The sequence below is a fragment of the Cataglyphis hispanica genome, chromosome 19, assembly GCF_021464435.1.
Source record: "Cataglyphis hispanica isolate Lineage 1 chromosome 19, ULB_Chis1_1.0, whole genome shotgun sequence".
In the NCBI taxonomy this organism is placed as follows: domain Eukaryota; kingdom Metazoa; phylum Arthropoda; class Insecta; order Hymenoptera; family Formicidae; genus Cataglyphis; species Cataglyphis hispanica.
In genome coordinates, this window is record NC_065972.1 from 5,123,628 (window position 1) to 5,145,144 (window position 21,517).

The 21,517-nt window shown below is 30.0% G+C and overlaps 1 protein-coding gene across 1 annotated transcript in view; it reads right to left on the bottom strand.

Moving 5' to 3' along the window:
- Positions 1 to 18,023, bottom strand: part of LOC126856612 (intraflagellar transport protein 140 homolog) — a 34,542-nt gene extending 16,519 nt beyond the window's left edge. Inside the window, exons 1-3 of the mRNA XM_050605270.1 lie at positions 17,713 to 18,023; positions 17,321 to 17,568; positions 16,738 to 17,056 (exon numbers count right to left, since the gene is read on the bottom strand). Of these exons, the coding sequence (XP_050461227.1) occupies positions 16,738 to 17,056; positions 17,321 to 17,568; positions 17,713 to 17,976 (831 nt within the window). The 5' untranslated portion in view covers positions 17,977 to 18,023. The remainder of the gene's footprint in view (positions 1 to 16,737; positions 17,057 to 17,320; positions 17,569 to 17,712) is intronic.
- Positions 18,024 to 21,517: the final 3,494 nt, after the last annotated feature.

Below are 21,517 nucleotides of genomic sequence, written 5' to 3' on the forward strand. Positions count from 1 at the left end.
AAACTTTTCTTCGCATTAAAAAGTGTATGCATAAAACAATGGGTTCCGCCCTCCCCCCGTAGGGGGGGGGGTTCTATTTCCCCCTACCCCCTCCCTATCTAAAAGAAAAAATAACCTAATCCAAACCTATTTCTGATATAAACTGAACCTCATTTTGCACACAAAGTTACAAATCCATTTAAAATCGTATCTCGCTTCGCGTGAAAAGTCATAAACTTAAATTGTCAATAACTTTGTAATGAACAACGAATGACGGTTAAAATTTTTTGCAAGTTACTTGGAGTCATGTCCTTGATAACATATGTCAAGTTCGTAGAAATTGGTGAGGTCGGCGCTAATATGCATATTTACCTGTAAACAACAAATTCACAATAATTAAGTTTTTTTTTTCTTTCAAAAAATTTTATTATTTTTCTCTTTAGCAACATTTTACAATTAACATCAACATTAAAAGAAAGAAATTTTTAATTATTGTGAATTAATTCTTTATGTAAATATTATTATTAATTATTATTATTATTATTTCGTTTTAATTAACATAGTTTTTTAATTAAACATTGTTCATTTACTTTTTCCTTACTGTTCTTTTATTTTTTTGTAAAAAACATTTTGATATTATTGTACAAATTTTCATCAAAAAAGATAAAACAAAATGTTAAAAATTAAATGATGTTATAAAAAACTCGCCTAATATTTGTTTACTTAATGCTAAAATGCTGCTGGAAATAGAAAAAGAAAAATTACACTAAAATTAAAAAAAAAATTACATACAGGGATTCTAACCAGCGATCCCGCACTTACAATATTTGAGTATTATCCGCTGAGTCACGCCACCACTTCGATTATTGCACATCGCAAAGTTCTGTTTTTTTTTTATTTAAAATCTTTTACATTAATTTTCAAATAAACGCGTGAGAAGCGTGCTCTATAACATTAACACAATTTCTTTCTCATTGAGAACTCCATAGAAAAATCGCCACTTGAATCGGTGTTGGGCCCGCTTTTTCCTTGTTAGATAAAGATCATGAGATTATTTCAAAGTCATCTTCATTTTTTTTAAATGGAAGCTAATTTGCTTACATAAACCGATTCCTCGTATAAAAAAATCGATATTCGGCGTAGAAAATTATAAGGTTAATATGGCCAAAAATTTAATAGTTTACAAGATATTTTATACTTTAATTTGACATAATTTTACATAAGCTCTCTATGAAATATCTCAAAATATTTATTTTCCAATTATTTTATCTTAATACTTTTATGCAAAATAATAAGAGAAATCAATTGTTAAAAAAACATATTTTTAAGAAAAAACAAATAAAAAGAAATTATGCAAATTGAAAACTTGCACATGACTTCCTTATAATATTATTTCCTTTTTTTATAATATCAGTAATCGTAATTACAAATCGGAATGATATCAGTTTCCGAGACTCTAAAATAGTTTTACTAACCATAATTTAATGATATTCTATAAAACAATTCATATTCATATAAAACAATTTAATCTAATAAAAACAATTTAATAATCTAAATAAAACAATTTAATCTAAAAAAGTTCATATAAAACAATTTAATCTAATATTTAAAAAATTTGTAGAAATTTGGTTGTAAACAAACATTTATTGAAAAATTGAAAATTTCATAAAAACTGAACCGTTTCAACAATTCTAATCAAATTCAATACCAGCCATGCTTTAATGATACTCTATTAATGTAAAAATATTTAGCCCGATATTTTAAAATTTGATAAAGTTAAAGCAGCTACATCTTTTTTTTTTAGAAAAAGTCAAAATTTTATAAAAAATAAACTCTTTCATCAATTCTCATTAAAATCAATACCAATTATTTTTTAATGCTAGCTCTATTAACGTAAAAATATTTAGCCTGATATCTCAACATTTGTGGAAGTTATTACAGCATATCTTTATTGAAAAAAAAACTTCAATTTCATAAAAAATAAATCCTTTTATCAATTCTCATTAAATTCAATATTAACCATCCTTTAATAATTCTATTTATATAAAAAAATTTAGACAAATATCTCAAAATTTGCGAAAATTAGAATACCTTTTTTGAACTTAGAATTCAGAATTTAAAATTTTATAAAAAATATACCCCTTTATCGATCCTACTACCAACCAAGCCAACTACCAACTTCGAATGATACTTTAGTCATATAAAAAATTTTAGCTCATTATCTTAAAATTTACGACAGATAATCGAACCACGTCCTTTGGTGTACATACAAACATAAATATAACACATATACTCGACATTTTGTAAAAATATGTTTTTTCGACGTTTTAGAACATTCTAAACACATTGGCATCAAAAGTATAAAAAAAATAGTAAATATGCCGATGAAGAGAGGCAGACTTTGATCTTAATATATGTTGTCAAGGACATTATTTTGAATCAAGCGACGTGGTAGCGGTGCGACGCCAAATTCATAAAAAAAACGCCAAGAAATATATAAAAGAAATCTGTCTGGCTTGCCAAGAGTTTTGCTTATGTACAAGGACCGCAGCGTTACCAAGTAGCTTATCCGGAGTTTTATGTCTATAATACTTTCGATTAAAATATCTCAGGAACTAGAACCGTAATCAAAAATCTAACTGCACTTTTATTATATAATGTGAATGCCAGGTTTCAATTGCGATCAGTTTGAATAAGATTGGTGCTGTCAATCCTGAGAAATGATATTCGTATATAGCAAATGTGATACTTTTTTTTCCCGGATAAGTTCAGACTCACGTACGTATGCTTGCACGCACACGCAAAACAATTTTGTCTATCAAGGGGCATTCACACTATTTACGTTTGATTATTCTTTTGTATACACTCTTTTATATATGATAAAGAGAGAGAGAGAAACAGAGAGAGAGAGCGAGAGAGAGAGAGGAGAGGGAGAGGAGAGTAGGACAGGTATGCGGACTAGACGGCATCGAGCATGACGGATAGAACGTATAGACAGAAGTCATACGTCACTATGCGGCGTATACAGCGTTTGTTCTCTGTTTAGAATTTCTCTAATTTGCAAAGTATGTATTACAAGATGTATAATTTGAAAGACAACTTTTCGTAAACTCTAAGTTGCAAACACTTATACCGAAGCAAAGTATAAAAATTTGATGTGCCCAGATTGCATTAAAATATACTACTAAAAAAAATAAGGAATACTTTTTATACCTTAAAAATTGAGCTATTTTCAAATCGTTGAAACTCGACGAAAAATCATCGTACACAAAATTAAAAAAGCATTTTAAAGCTTGAAGTTTCAACTTTAACGCGCTATCGATGGTTTTAAAAAATTTTTTTATTTTCCTTGTTCTGTACTTTAAAAAAGAATACATTGTTTTGTTTCTTAAAATTCTTAAAAAATATTTTTGACACTTTGCAACTCAATAAAAAAATTTCTTTTAAAAATTTTATCTCATGTTCCATAAACTACAACATTTCTATTTTGCCTACAAAATGCTTTTTTAAACATTTTTCTTCTTTTTTAATAAGTTACACAATTTTGAAACTAAATTGTATTTGTTAGAAATGTCGATATTCCACCAAAAATCATCGTAGACAGAAAATTAAGAAAGCATTTTATAAAGCTTGAAATTTTAACTTTAACGATATTGGTGATTTTTAAAAAACTTTTATCATTTTTTTATTTTTAAAAAATACAGATTTCAAACTCATGTAACTTGGTCAAAAAAAATCGTAGAAAAATTTAAAAATTTTATACATTTTGTAGGCAAAATATTGTTGTTTAATGAACTTAAGTTGAATTTTTTGAATTTTTTCATCGAGCTGCAGAATGTCAAAAATATGTATTTTTAAAGAACAAAACAATGTATTCTTTTTTAAAGTACAAAACAAACAAGATAAAAAAATATTAAAAATTACTGATAGTGCGTTAAAGTTAAAACTGCAAGCTTTAAAATGGTTTTTTAATTTTGTGTACAATGATTTTTCGTCGAGTTTCAATTTTGTTTGAAAATAGTCCAATTTTTAGAATATGAAAAATGTTCCCTATTTTTTTTAATGTATATGGATTCAGACTTGTCCATACTATATTCCACGTTATATGAAAATTATTGTTATATTATATAATAAAAATATTATATTAAATATTTGTATTTTATACAAAATTTTATAAAGTTTTATATAAGAACGTTAAAAAAGATATAATAATAATTAACTAGTCTACTAAAATTTCAATTTATTAGTATGTGTTCATTTGTAAATTTAAAAAAACCATACTTTATAACAATTAATACAATATAATTTTTCACAATGGAATAATGTTCAAAAAATATGTACCAATTGTGATGCTGTCTCAGTACTTGAAAAGACTGATATAAGAATAATAGGAAGTATTATCATCTTACAGTTATTGTTATTTAAAATTAGTGATACAAAAATTATTAAAGTAACAGATTTAAAAATTAAAGCTGTACCTACGGAAAAGATAAGTATTGATGCCAATATATATGAAGTCATTAGTGGAATTTTTCATCAAAATAAAAGTATAACTGATGGACATTATACAAGCATAGTACGTGTTAATGGTACCGAGTGGCAATTAATAAATGATTTAAAAGTACAAAAGTACAATTGGCCTCAAAATGCTAAAAACTCATATATATTCTTTGCAGAAAAAATATAAATTTTTACAAAAAGCAATGAGATCACAATAAAAAAACCTCACAAAGGTAAAAAAAAGTACGCCAAATACATAAAAAATATTCCTTGTACACAACAGAAAGTTCTTTACAGAAAATATATAAATTTTTACAAAAAGCAATCAGATCACAATAAAAAAACCTCACAAATGTAAAAAAAGTACGCAAGTACATAAAAAATTTTGGCGGACATTGTCGTTCAAGATTTGGAGGAGAAAACCGTCTCAATGCTACCTATCAAACTACCTCTGTACTTTGGATATGTTGACGATATCTTTTTTGCTGCTTCTGTGGCCTTTTTTTCCACCATCTTTTCTTATTTCAACTCCATCCATTCCAGATTACAATTCACCATAGAATCAAATAAAAATAACAACATTAATTATTTGGATCTCTCCATTAGTTTAATTGATGGCAGATTCTGTACGACTGGTATCAGAGACCTACCTTTTCGGGAAGGTTTCTAAACTATTTTTCACAACACCCAATATGTCAAGAGAGGTGTTATTTATGGATTGACCGTGCATTCAGATTATCGCACCCCACTTTTCACGAAAAGAACTTGAACTTGATCGTCAACATTCTCTTCGATAACGATTACCCTCTCAATTTCATCTTTGATGCCATACGTAACAGAGTCAAAACATTAATTTTTAAGAACACCATCCCTCCTTCCCTTCCTTGTTCCTCTCCTCTCCCCCTCACCTTCCTACTTCACCGTTATTATGTAAGAGGCGTCACGGAAAAATTGCTACCTTTAATTAAAGGGATTGACAGATCTTTGGCGACAGACATTTGCTCCAATAGACTCAGCAAATTTGTTAAAACATATAAGGACCCCCTTTCTTCTGAAAATCATAGTAATGTGGTCTATAAGATTTGCTATCGGAATTGTGATGCATCATATGTGGGACAAACGGGCAGACAGTTGTGCACCCGAATTAAGGAGTATCGCTCAAACATCAACAGAGCTGTTTCTTCCCATTCCGTTATCACTGACCATCGGTTCTCTGGAAATGAATTTGATTGGGATGACATCCGAATTTTAGATAAAGAATCCTCATACAGGAAAAGATGCATTTCTGAAATGTTACATATTAAATCACAAAAAAATGGTATTAATTTACAGGAGGATACGAGTTTTCTTGACGTCTCTTACTTCCCTATTTTAAAAAAATGCTTGGTCTAACTTAGTTTCCCCATTATGTTTTCTCTTTTTGTTTATCACTATTCTGACACTGTTTATTTTCAAACATTTGTTTTTTTTTGTATCTACTTGCCCCTTTCCTATTTGTTTTTGTTCCGATTTTGTCTCGATTTGCCTCACTTGTCAGCGTGACGTCCCACTGTCAAGCACGTCTCTCAACCTTTACACACTTGACTAAGAAATATAGTTTGATTAATTTTGACCGCTGATCTTGTTCTCCAAACTCAACGTTTGATTGTGAGTACTTCGTATTTCAGTTTTATTCCAATAGAACTAACAATGATTTCCTCAGTGCTCTCTCACTCGCTATTAAATTTCATAGTAAATGAGACACACGGACTTCGCGCTCGAATGGAGTTGCGACCCTCTTCATGTTTGTGCATGGCCTTTGCACTTCACTTACATTCTCTCGGACGTCTCCTTATGCTCACTGTAAGCGTGTCACCCTTCCACATGGTAAGTCCGCTTACCCACAGCATCAATAATGCGCCTCCATCCTCGCAAAAAATTTTTGTTATTGCACCATATAACATAATAACTCCGTTGCGCCAGGTTACTAGTTTATATTGAAAACATGGTTCGCTGCGTATAGTTGTACTTGCGCTTAATTTATTCTCGCGAATTTTCACTGAAGAGGACCCAAAAAGGGGTCGAAACGTTTGACATAAATGTATTTGTAAAATAATTTGTAAAATATTTGTAAAATAAAAATATCTATACTACTTCACGCACTAATTACCGCGTCCGGGCTTCAATTGGCCTTTTATTTATTCATTTTTTAATATTTGATTTCTATTATACATAAAAAATATTCCTTGTACACAACAGAAAGTTGAAAAGATACTTATCTCTGAAAAATAATAAATAAAAAAATTTTTCTCTAAAAATAAAAACTAAATGAAATCAATAATTAACTAGCCAAGTATTTACAAGTAATTCAGTTTGTAAAGATTTGTAATTTGAAAGAGTAGGTATCATAAAATCAATTTTTATAGAAGTATTTTAGACAGATTTTCTACTTAAAATTAAAACACATTTAATTTTTATTAACAGAATGATTTCCGAAATAAATTCAATTTTGAATAGTATATCACAAGTTACATCACTTTAGAGTTTATTAAAGATATTATATACTATAATATCAAATCATATTGTTAATGTTAAGTGCAATTAGAATTCTTTTGATTTACAAAGCATATCTTACAGGATGTATAATTTGAAAGAAAATTTTTCGTAAACTCTAAGTTGGAGCGCGCATATAAAACAAACTTACAAAGCAAAATATAAAAACTTGGCGTGCCCGGTTCATAAACTTATACAATTAATTCGTGTTGTACAATATTTCATATTATGTAAAAATTACTTGCATCATTTTTAGTGCAATTAGGATTCCTTTGATTTGCAAAATATATCTAATAAAATATATATAATTATATTAGGATTTCCTTGATTTGCAAAATGTATCTTATAAAATATATATAATTATATTTTAAGATTTCTTTGATTTACAAAATATATATCTTATAAAATATATATAATAATTATATTAGAATTCTTTTGATTTGCAAAATATATCTTATAAAATATATATAATTATATTTGAATTTCTTTGATTTACAAAATATATCTTATAAAATATATATAATTACATTAGAATTCTTTTGATTTGCAAAATATATTTTATAAAATATATATAATTATATAAATAAATATATGACATAATATGCAAATCATTTTCATATTACATGCAATATTGTATAGACAACACAAATCTAGTTCCATGTTTACGGTGGGCACGCCAAGTTTTTATATTTTGCTTTGTAAGTTTGTTTTATATACGCGTGTCCCGACTTAGAGTTTACAAAAAATTTTCTTTCAAATTATACATCTTGTAAAATATACTTTGTAAATCAAAAGAATTCTAATTGCACTTAACATTAACAAAATAATTTGATATTATAATATATAACACCTTTAATAAATTCTAAAGTGATGTAACTTGTGATATACTATTCAAAATTGAATTTATTTCGGAAATAATTCTGTTAATAAAAATTAAATGTATTTTAATTTTAAGTAGAAAATCTGTCTAAAATACTTCTATAAAAATTGATTTTATGATATCTACTATTTCAAATTACAAATCTTTACAAACTGAATTACTTGTAAATACTTGGCTAGTTAATTATTGATTTCATTTAGTTTTTTTATTTTTTAGAGAAAAATTTTTTTGTTATTTTTCAGAGATAAGTACCTTTTCAACTTTCTGTTGTGTACAAGAAATATTTTTTTATGTACTTGGCGTACTTTTTTTTACCTTTGTGAAATATTTTTATTGTGATAACTTTTTCTTCTAATTTAATCATCGCTCGTTGCTTATTAAAAAGTTATGAACAAAAGAAGTTTGAAATATACCAAAGTACATGCATGGACAGGAAGCACGTGCGCACGCGCACACACACGCACACACACGCACACACACACACACACACGGCCCTTCGGCCCTCCTCCCCCCGCCGGTAGACAGGGTGAACCTTGCTTTACAATGTAGCATGTACTTTGTAAGTTGGGCACGACGTTGAGCGCTCTCGCACAATATCAAGCGCGCGGCACACCGATGTGCGCACAGTGAATCCCGATTACGCACATTACAGATCGGACATGATAATATTTCCCGATCGGACACCAGTCCAGTTGTTTTCGATGTGAGAAATAAATTATGCGTGAACCCAATTTCGGGAAATAAAAAAAAAGTTCATATAAGAGCACTTATCAATACATAGATTTGAGTTGAACTTCGCGTAAAAAGTTGTAAACCCATGTGAAACTTCGCATCGCTTGAAAAGTTGTAAGCCCATGTAAAATCTTATTTCGCATTGAAAAGTGTATGCGTAGAGATAGTATGTCCCCCTCTATGGGAGGGCACCACTACCATTAAAATTAAACACATAGATTTGCCTTGAACCTCGCTTTGCGTAGAAAATTGTAAACCCATGTAAAATCTGAGTGAGTCTCGATTGCGCACATTACCGATCTGACACGATAAAATTTCCCGATCGGACACAGACTTGATCAGACACAGGCCCGATCGGATACAGGCTCGATTGGACACAGGCTCGATCGGACATCGGCTCGATCGGACACCAGCTCGATCGGACACCGGCTCGATCGGACACAGGCCCGATTGGAAACCGGCTTCGCTTTGCGTGGAAAGTTGTAAAACCTATGTTAGAACTTCATTTCGCATTAAACTGTTTGCGTGGAGGCAATATGTTCCGCCTCTGCCTGCAGGGGAGCTCCACAATCAAAAAACTAGACATACAGGTTTGATCAGATTGATTTCAATCATCGGTCTGATCGGGAAATATTGTCGTGTCCGATTTGTTATGTGTGCAAACGGGACAATCCCCGTGCGCCTGGCTAAAGATCAGCAATGATAGATCAGACTTCACTCAATAATAACTCTTTTATTAAGCGTTATAGAAAAAAATGGTACAGGACTTTCCTTCTCAGTTTTATCTGCTCTACCTGCACACGACGGGTGGTGCGACCAACTTTAGACACCCTGTATAGTTGTATATGGGAATATTTCATATATTATATATTTATATATGTATATTGCCTTATATATATTTATATATGGATTTTTTTTCCCGGGATATTATATCATTTTGTATAAAATAATTATTTAAATATCCTATAAAAATAATGATATCAAAAATGCGTCAAAAGCATAAAATTTATGCTATAAAATGTTTTTATTTTATTGTTTTCAATATTAAAAAAATTATATTTAATAAATCGCATTATAATTATAGTTGTAGTATAGCTAAAATAAAAGTTATTTTCTAAATAACTAAATGCACAATATACGCATCTAAGGCTTTAGGATATAATTATTGAAAAAAAATTTTTCATAAATTTTAAATCGCATAAGACAAACTTATATCAAAGCAAGGTATAAAAACTTGGCATGCCCGGGTCGCCTTAAAACGTGTACATTTTATAAATAGGTACATTATTTTATTTTAATATAATATATGTGAATGATAATATAAACGTAAATGTATTTATAATAATAAATTTGTATATATGCTATTTGTATAAAACTTATAAAATTTAATATAATATTTAATTATTCAATATAATAATATTTTTATTATATGATTGATGCAACTAATTTTCACATAATATGAAATGTTGTACAACACAAATAAATTTAAAACAATAGGTTTAGTGCGACTCGGGCACGCCAAGTTTTTATATCTTGCTTTGATGTAAGTTTGTCTTATGCAATTTAAAATTTATGAAAATTATTTTTTCAATAATTATATCCTAAAGCCTTAGATGCGTATATTGTGCATTTAATTATTTAGAAAATAACTTTTATTTTAGCTATACTACTACTTTAATTATAATGCGATTTATTAAATATAATTTTTTTTAATATTGAAGACAATAAAATAAAAATATTTTATAGCATAAATTTTTATGCTTTTGGCGCATTTTTGATATTATTATTTTTATAGGAAATTTAAATAATTATTTTATACAAAAGTATATTTATTTAAAATGTTATTTAAATATAATATTTTTTCACATAGCACGTGTACTTGGCGCCTTTTTTTACCTTTTTTTAAAAAGGTAATTTTTTTTAGGGATATCATTTTTCTTTTTCATCAAAATGCAATTATTTTTGCTTATATTTATTTTTACGTTATATATATTTATTTATTTATTTTAATATTTATTTTTACATTTTTGTTACATATTTTTATATATATTTTTATATTTTTTTATTTTTTGGTTGCGATATTTTTACACAATGCATCTCGCTGTTACAACGTGTGATTTTTGCTTCGCGTGACTTAGCGCAAGATAAAGAATTTTTTTATTTTTCATTATTTGCGATATATCTCTTATATTAATATTTCTTAATGTTCCACGATATTTTTATTTCATCTATTGCATTCTTGTATTAAAAATTATTAATGTCAATTATCAATTAAATTAACCTTGTCTAATAAATCGTCTTGTCGAATTCACCTGTCACTCATTAATGTCAAAATCTTGTCAAAAGCAGGTACGAACAGAAACATCATGAAGCGCCATTAACGCAATCTTATGGCAAACGCTCAACCGTACAAATTTTCGTACATGCACATTGGGGACTTGGGGCAGCGATGATGACGGAGACGTATCTTAAATAAAATTTTAGACATTTTGACTTTCCATTATATTATCTCCGTTCATGATATAGATAGAAAAAAAGTAAAGACATTTTTATTACATAATTTAAATCCAAGCTATCAATTGAGCCTACTAAAAATATGATCGGTTCAGCCGTTATTGAGGTCCGATAATCTAATATACTCGTACCTTGCCGATTCGCGTGAAAATACCCAGAATGCCTCGCTGCTTCGCATTGAATTTGGCGCGAGACACTACCGTGTCTCTTGATTAAAAGTATTAAAGGTAATTATTCACTTCAATAAAGTCAACTCTAATGATCTTAATATATTATAGAGGTTACTGTCTTGAATAATCTTTAAAAGGTTAGTCATCGTTCATGGTTTATTGAAAAGTTAACAACAAAAGAAGTTTAATGAATAGAACATTGATATCGATCAATAGCTTTTGAAATTTGATAATTTCTCGAAATAATTCCTCGACGTATATTCATGATATTTTCTTGAATAAAATGATAACATTTTTGTGTGTGAAGATCTATTTACTTCGAATAATGTTTCTCTAGAAAATAAATTAAGTCAGGTTAATTTTTTTTGCAGGAAAAAGGGCGAAGCCCCTTCTTCGTGTACCACATTTTAATAAATGTGAATGCATTGTAGTCCAAGCGGAATCCATCGGGCAGTGTGGAATGGATTGATAAAAAACTTTTCCATCTTTTCATTAAACGTTTGTCTATAACTTTTTAATAAACAACGAATGATGGCTTAAAACCCCGAAAGGTTATTCAAGAGGGTGACCTTTATAAAATATGTTAAAGTTAGTTGGATCAGATTCCTCTGAATTGAATAATTAAATTTCATAATGTGTATATAATTCCTATTCTCAATTTGCGCATTTTTTTGATATCACTTTTATAGAAAAGACAAATTTTTCAAAGGTGTATATATAGATATGCTTTTAATTTTTATATATTTTTTTAAATATACTTTTTTAAAGGTTTGAATTTAAATGAATACTGATTAAATGACAATATAATGAATATGCCATGTCCATAAATATGCAAATAAATGTATATATATTTTGCGTTTTTCTAATGAATGTCAATTCCAAGCAAACAATTGAATATTTATCATCGAGTCAAAAAAATTAATAAAGTGAATAATTTCTAGTGGAAAAGCTTGTTATATTAACAAATAAGTACTAGTTTAATAGGCTAAACCAAGTATGATATATGAAAAAGGCCAAACTGAATCCTTATGCCGTTTATCCCTTTATTTTTTAATTTTGATCTAGCGGAGTTTTTCTTTCTTGTTATGAGATGTAGTTTAAAAAAAAATTGATTAATAATTTGAATAATTTTTATGTTTAATTTTAAAAATGTCGCCAGTAAATAAATTAATAAACAAGTGTTTATACGACCAAACTGGCAATTTATTGTTTGATTATTATATCACGACGTTTCGACCATATGGTTTCGGTCCTTATCAAGTGAAACTAAAATTACAATATAATAAATAATGATAGTCATGTTACAAAAAAAAAAATAGGATTAAGCAACTTACGTTATAATTAAAAAGTAGAAAGAGAAAAATCGAAATGTCAAACTGACATTGTGTCAACCACTATGTTTGGAATACTGAGATCAACTAAACGACCTTTATTAATTTATCGTATATGTTGTTTAAATTCTCTGTATCTTTTTGGGAATTAATAGTGTTGTCAAATTTTTTAATAAAAAAACATTTCAGCTATTTCTCTCTTTCTTACATGTTTTTCGTTATGTAGAATATCAGGCGCTGACCAATCGAAGTCATGATCAAATTTTAGTTTGTGTTTGCTAATTACGGATAAATTACTTTCGTGCATTTTTATATTATTACAATGTTCCTTGACTCGGGTGCTTAAGTGTCTTTTTGTCTGGCCAATATATGAAGCGCTACAATTCTTACAATTTATTTTGTAAACAACCTCCGTTCTATTGCTAATAGGCAAACTGTCCTTGCCGCGTTTAATCAATGAATTTAATTTGTTAGGTATATTGTAAACCACTGTCAGTCCCATATTTTTAAGCAACCGACCAACATCGTCACTCAAACCTTCGACAAACGGTAGTGCGATGTAGGAGGGTTTGTCTGTATCAATTTCCCCATCACCTAGAATGCTACTGCTCCGGTGTTTCAAAAATTCAGTCTCTTACAAATATAACGATTAACAATGTGTGTCGGAAAACAATTATTAAGTAAGATCTGCTTCACGACATCAATGTTTTTCCATGAAACTGGTCGTCAGATAGTAAAATAGCATGGTCAACAAGATTAAAAATGGTGTTCAACTTATATTTAAAAGGATGGCTCGAATAAAAATTTATGTATCTATCGGAACACGTAGCTTTTCTATACCAGTTTGTTAAAATTTTTCCGTTGGAACGGATAACACTGGTGTTTAAAAATTGATACATGAATCCGACTCTATTTCATGTGTGAATTTTAAACGTGGATGATAACTATTGAAAATCAAATCAATCTCGTCAACATTTGCACGTGGAACAATAGCAAAAATATCATCTACGTATCTATAATATACAGGAACCGCAAACCCAAGTAGACTTAAACAATGTGTCTCCAAATCATCCATCACAATATCTGCTAAAATAGGTGATAACGGAGAACCCATAGGGCTGCCAAAGATCTGTTCATAAAACTTTCCATTAAAAGAAAAACTAGTCGAATCTAGAATAACTTCCACTGCATATAAAAATTGAGGCAAATTAAATTTTGTGTTTGGAGCGATGTCATTCCAACGTTTTTCGATAGCGCGCAAAGCTAACTCTTTAGGAATGTTTGTAAATAATGCAGTAACGTCTAGTGATATCATTATTTCGTCATCATTAATAAGTTTCTCTTTCATGTCAGCAGCAAAAGACCAACCGTCTTTTATGTGAGATTTCGGTTGCAATTTTGAATTCTGTAAAATATCGTGTATGTACTTCGATATATTATACAACGGACTGCCTAGTGACGATACTATGATACGTAGTGGAAAACCAGTTTTATGGATCTTTGGCAATCCGTAACATCGTGGTAAATTCCCGTTCGTGATGTTTAAATGTTTGTATGTGGTTTCATCTATTAAGCCATTATCCCGCCAAGATTTGATAAGTAAATTAATTCTGCAAGTTAACTGTCTACTTGGATCTTTGTTCAATTTTTTGTATGTAGATCGGTCATTCAACATATATTCCATTTTTTCCAAGTAATCTTTTTTATCCATGTGTGAATTAAGATTAATTTAATCAAAAAGTTTAACAAATTAACCTCCAAACACAATACAGTTTTTAATCCGTTTGACAACATAGACAAATCACGATGGTTAGTAAATATTAGTAATAAAAATATTCCGGAAAGGGTGCTTGAGCTTTTAAGTCTGGGTGATAATTTCGGCTTACCATTACAACAATCCCATAAAAAAGATCGTATTGACATTGTACTTGGGACTGTAAAAAATTTAGAAGCGAACCACCGCCTTATTTCGAATGAATTAATCGAAACAACTAGAATCTCAATTGCAAATTCCCTCGAGAGATTTTTATGTAAGAATAAACATATTAACCATCTAGACAGATATATTCTCAAAGGATTCTCTCTTTGTAAGGAATTTTTGCGTAATAACGACGATATTTTTGTCACTAGAGCGGATAAAGGTCACGTTACAGTAGTCATGGATAAAAAAGATTACTTGGAAAAAATGGAATATATGTTGAATGACCGATCTACATACAAAAATTGAACAAAGATCCAAGTAGACAGTTAACTTGCAGAATTAATTTACTTATCAAATCTTGGCGGGATAATGGCTTAATAGATGAAACCACATACAAACATTTAAACATCACGAACGGGAATTTACCACGATGTTACGGATTGCCAAAGATCCATAAAACTGGTTTTCCACTACGTATCATAGTATCGTCACTAGGCAGTCCGTTGTATAATATATCGAAGTACATACACGATATTTTACAGAATTCAAAATTGCAACCGAAATCTCACATAAAAGACGGTTGGTCTTTTGCTGCTGACATGAAAGAGAAACTTATTAATGATGACGAAATAATGATATCACTAGACGTTACTGCATTATTTACAAACATTCCTAAAGAGTTAGCTTTGCGCGCTATCGAAAAACGTTGGAATGACATCGCTCCAAACACAAAATTTAATTTGCCTCAATTTTTATATGCAGTGGAAGTTATTCTAGATTCGACTAGTTTTTCTTTTAATGGAAAGTTTTATGAACAGATCTTTGGCAGCCCTATGGGTTCTCCGTTATCACCTATTTTAGCAGATATTGTGATGGATGATTTGGAGACACATTGTTTAAGTCTACTTGGGTTTGCGGTTCCTGTATATTATAGATACGTAGATGATATTTTTGCTATTGTTCCACGTGCAAATGTTGACGAGATTGATTTGATTTTCAATAGTTATCATCCACGTTTAAAATTCACACATGAAATAGAGTCGGATTCATGTATCAATTTTTAAACACCAGTGTTATCCGTTCCAACGGAAAAATTTTAACAAACTGGTATAGAAAAGCTACGTGTTCCGATAGATACATAAATTTTTATTCGAGCCATCCTTTTAAATATAAGTTGAACACCATTTTTAATCTTGTTGACCATGCTATTTTACTATCTGACGACCAGTTTCATGGAAAAACATTGATGTCGTGAAGCAGATCTTACTTAATAATTGTTTTCCGACACACATTGTTAATCGTTATATTTGTAAGAGACTGAATTTTTGAAACACCGGAGCAGTAGCATTCTAGGTGATGGGGAAATTGATACAGACAAACCCTCCTACATCGCACTACCGTTTGTCGAAGGTTTGAGTGACGATGTTGGTCGGTTGCTTAAAAATATGGGACTGACAGTGGTTTACAATATACCTAACAAATTAAATTCATTGATTAAACGCGGCAAGGACAGTTTGCCTATTAGCAATAGAACGGAGGTTGTTTACAAAATAAATTGTAAGAATTGTAGCGCTTCATATATTGGCCAGACAAAAAGACACTTAAGCACCCGAGTCAAGGAACATTGTAATAATATAAAAATGCACGAAAGTAATTTATCCGTAATTAGCAAACACAAACTAAAATTTGATCATGACTTCGATTGGTCAGCGCCTGATATTCTACATAACGAAAAACATGTAAGAAAGAGAGAAATAGCTGAAATGTTTTTTATTAAAAAATTTGACAACACTGTTAATTCCCAAAAAGATACAGAGAATTTAAACAACATATACGATAAATTAATAAAGGTCGTTTAGTTGATCTCAGTATTCCAAACATAGTGGTTGACACAATGTCAGTTTGACATTTCGATTTTTCTCTTTCTACTTTTAATTATAACGTAAGTTGCTTAATCCTATTTTTTTTTTTGTAACATGACTATCATTATTTATTATATTGTAATTTTAGTTTCACTTGATAAGGACCGAAACCATATGGTCGAAACGTCGTGATATAATAATCAAACAATAAATTGCCAGTTTGGTCGTATAAACACTTGTTTATTGAATAATTTTATTATTTTAAATTAAATGAGAAATTTATATTTGCAATAAATCTTAATAATATAATTATTACCTTTGTCAACTCAGTGAGCTCTCCACTGATTGTGTCTGATTGAAAGTGTCCAATATTTAATCCCTCTGTCATGATGATGATAGAGTCTCTGGTCTGATGATACAATAAGCAATATAATGTTGCACCATCAGTACTGAGAACTTCCTTACATTGTCCCTGAGAGTCAACAAAATATATGATGCCATTTGCAGTACCAATGTAGAATGCATGATTGTCTCGTTGAGTTGAAACCACTGTAGGTGCAGCAGTTCTTGGTCGCCACGAACTAAATAAATCCAAGGCTCTTTCATCACCAGCAACTGCTGCCTTTGCTAACCCACTGCAAACAATAAATCGTTCAAAATAAAAAAAAATATATAAATTATATAAAAAATTAAATTAATAAAAGAAGATTAATTCATTTATAAACTATATGACTTTCACTTAAAATAGTTTTTTTTAACTCAGTACTTGCTTTATTAATTTCTAATAATTTTATTTAATAAAGTAACTTATGTTAAAAAAATATAATACTATATAAAAACTCAATTGTTTGTCATTTTTACTTATTTATATAAAAATGTATTAATGATGTTTATTATACCTAATGTCAATAGTTGGTTTTGGGGGATTTGTTCTAAATGCAATTTGCGTAAAAGACTCTTTCAATTCATGATGGAATGTCATGAAAAGTTGTCCTCTGGAATCTATTTTCCAGCCAACTATAGATCCACCAGTATCTGCGGATACTAAACAGCCACCATACTGACTCCATTGCAGAATTGTGATAGACTCTCGATGAGGAGTTGCTATTACACTGAATTCTTGAGTTCCGGTATCTCCTGGCCATACCTATAATAATAATTTTACACTTTTACTTACTTTATAATAATTTAAAAAAAATAATTCATCAAAATGATATTTACTAATAAAAATGACTAATAAAAAATAAGCAATCATTTGCTTCCTGTAGTGTATAGTATTTATAATACTAACTCGCAATTCTCCGTTCTCCCATCCTGCTGCCAACCATGTTCTCTCAGGATGCCATCCGAGTGCAGTAACTTGCGCTACAATATGTCCTGGTGACTCAATGTCCTGCACAGGTTCACCTTGATCATCGTAAACAATTACAAAACCACCCTTGTCTTGAGAATATGCAGAAACAGCTAATAAAGGATAATTATTGTGCCAAGTTGCAAATGTGTTTATTGAAGCTGTTTCAGGATTTTGCACTCGTATGTCAAAGTATAAGGTCATTGTTTATCAAATTAAATCTATATATTAGATTTATAATATTACATTTTTCAAATTTATAAAATTAACTTGATATAAATAAACTCATACAATTTATTATATTGCTTTTGAAATATACTTTATGTCATTAAATATTTTGATAAGTAAATTTTCTTATATTGACAGTAATCAGTTTTTATATGTATATAATATATATATACATATTATATAAATATATATATAATATGTTGATATTTCATTGCCATGGAGATGGCAGTGATGAAAACTCGTGGGGAATATCTCAGACATGCGCAGTAGTGCAAACGTCAGAAGACCTCAATAGCAGTTGCGTTCCGTTTCATGCAAAGAGCGCATAGACCATTTGGAAATCCATAATATATGTAACACGAACTATAGATTTTCAGGCGATCTATGCGCTCATTGCGTGAAACGGAACGCATCCAGCGTATATTATTGAAATAAGGGTACCGTTATATCCCTTACAGAAAAAAAATAGATAATGTTGAATGAAATAATATATAATTTGGTTTTTAAAATTTATTTTGTTTATCTGTAAATAGATAACAAGATTTTAATATATCATTAACATAAATATTAACAAAAACAAAAGAAAATTTATTTAGGCTTTAAAAAGTATATCACATCTTAGTACGAGTCTGCCGAAATCGGACACATGGGGCAGTGACGTCATTCACGCATGCGCAGAAGATTCTGCCAGTAAGATAATTCCCACGAGTTTTCATCACTGAGGGCCAATTTCATCACCTTCGGTTATTAAGTTAACCGACGGTTAAAATCAGCAGGGTGGCAACAGAAAATAGAGGTGAATGAAAACCAAGTATTCTTTTCAGTTGCCACCCTGCCATCGGTTAATCTAACCGAAGGTGGTGAAATTAGCTCTGTGAGATGCATTGAACTGATTGAATCCGTGGACGTAAGAAACATCTAGACGGAGCGTAAGGCCGGGTTCACAACCTTGCTTAAAATAACGGAAGCTTTAAGCTGTAATTCGTATACTTCAAGTCGCAAGATTTTTAAAGACAATAGTCCACAACATATACACGTCTGCTTTAACCTCTCACCTTTTCCCATAAAAAAAAAACTGGTATTATGTTTTCTGAAGTACGCAATATCTTTTCTGTTTGTATATTTATTATTACGAAGGAACAATGCCGCGAATAATAAGATGCAGTAAACGAAGACGTTTATCAATCTTTGCGTGTGTTGGAAGTATATTTATACTTGAGCTTTATTTATATTTAAAATGATTAAAAAAATTTAATGGTCGGCATTGGTGGACGCACCCTTTAATTCTAGAGGGCAACTGGACAACTGGGAGCGTATGTGACTGCATGTATTTTTGAGATACAAACAAAGATACAACAGATCAAGAATTTTTTACAGATTTAGAACAGATTAAGATTTTTCCGATTTACGCGACTCATAGTGGAACAATTTAAAGAGCTTATTCTAACAATCATCAGAGATGATATTCAAAAAACTAGTTACAGAAAGTTTTTAACTCCGGAATTTTGTCTTGCCCTTACACTTTGGTATGTTTTCCATTTGTGACAGTTTGTCATATTTTGTTTTTCATTTTCTCTATATAAAAAAGGCATGTAAACTCGAAAGTCTCGAAGTGTATTGTTGTCGCTTTTCCGCGATGCTGATTCGTTCTGTCATTGCGCATACTTCGTAAGCGGCTGTCATTGTATATTTTGACAGTTATATTATGTGTATCAAGGTATTAATAGTGTATTGAAAGTTGTGTATCAAAGGCAAAAAGATAAAATATTGTGTATCAAAGGAAAAAAGATAAAAAAATTGGCCAATTTGCTTACTGCTTAAATCATATTTATCATTTATCAAAGTATCATTTATCAAAGTATTTCTATGCTCATGCCATTACTGCTTATTTTATTATTATTTTATTTATCTATCAAATATATGTGAGATTAATGGTGAAAATGGATTCGAGAAATGGATACTTTTGTGATCATTTATTATATTACATATAATTGACATTATGAAGTTTTTGTGTTTAAATAATGAGGATGAGAAGAATGATTGAGAATGAAAGAATTAGAAAATGTAAAAAATATAAAAAATATAAAAATTAAAAATTAATTTTTTTATGTTAAATGTTTTTAAATGTATATAAACGCGAGTTATATATATGCAAAAATAAATGTATTTAAAGGATTAAACCTACAAAAATTATTTCAGTTGTAATTCAGTATTTCTTTTATGTGAAATCATACATGTAGATATTTCATAGTTTGATCTTATACTTAAGATAGTCTTAAGTACTATTTTAAGATGCTATATAGCTATGCTATATAAGATACTATATCATTGCATTGGATGGATAAAGTCTTAAGACTGAATATGACTTAATTAATTAAATCAATTCTGATTTGAAACAATAATTTGGAATAATAAGCACAGTTCTTCTAATTTCGAATCTTGAAAGCAATAATTAGAATATACTATATAATATTTTATGTTATATTTTATTTTTAATGTAGTAAAAATGTAACATATAATTATTATAAATGAACAAAAAACTTGTTACTTAATTTTATAATAAATAACATAGTAAAAATTTTTATATGCAAATGTATAACAACACGCGCGAATATTACTGTATATTTTTATAACAGTATAACATATAATTTTATAATCAAAACTTAATATTTAATTTTAAATATATAACACATAATAAAATTTTTTATAGAGAATTCCATTACAGAGAGTTTCTCTTTTTCTCTATCTGAAATATATTGTATAAATATTGTTGCGTCCGCACGACAACTTTGAGAATAGTCGAAACGCGCACGACACAATCGGCACTCACGCTTTGTGTTGTAAATAACAACACTTATTATAAATAACAAAAGAAACTTTAATATAACACAGAACACAGAACATGGAACAGATAAACTCGTTAATTGTAAATACGTCCGCATGGAATCGAATCCGCCGCGAGACTAAGATGGCGGCTCTAAACAACAAAATGTCGGTTGTTGTTTTTCAATATCTCCCAGCGACACGATAGGGAATCATCTCCTAGAGACGATTGCACAGGCGACACGCAGGGACGAAATAAACAGGGACGGATGTAACACTGGCCCCTTTTTCAAGATTATCGTCCCGACAATTAAAAACGGAGAGATTCATTCCACCAGTGCATAACTACTCAGAGCTCCTACGAATCTTCCTGCTCTACCTTGAACTCCTGTCCAAGTTACCAACCGATACGCCATGTTGGACTCAATTAGCACACTTCAATGTCGACTCCAGAGTTCCGACAAATATTCCTGCTCTACTTTGGACTCCTGCCCATGTTATCAAGCGAAACGTCTTGAACCCAATCGACTATCAGTGCTCCTCCCGGTTTTGCGTTCTGGACTCCCTTGTACTCTGTCTCTTGAACTCCGAAAATCTCTCTTCTTTAATGCTGTTGTCGAAAATCTTCAGACAAGAGAAGAGTATCTACTGTGGGCCTAACGTTTTCAAAGAGGATTTCTCAAGCCCCTGCCTC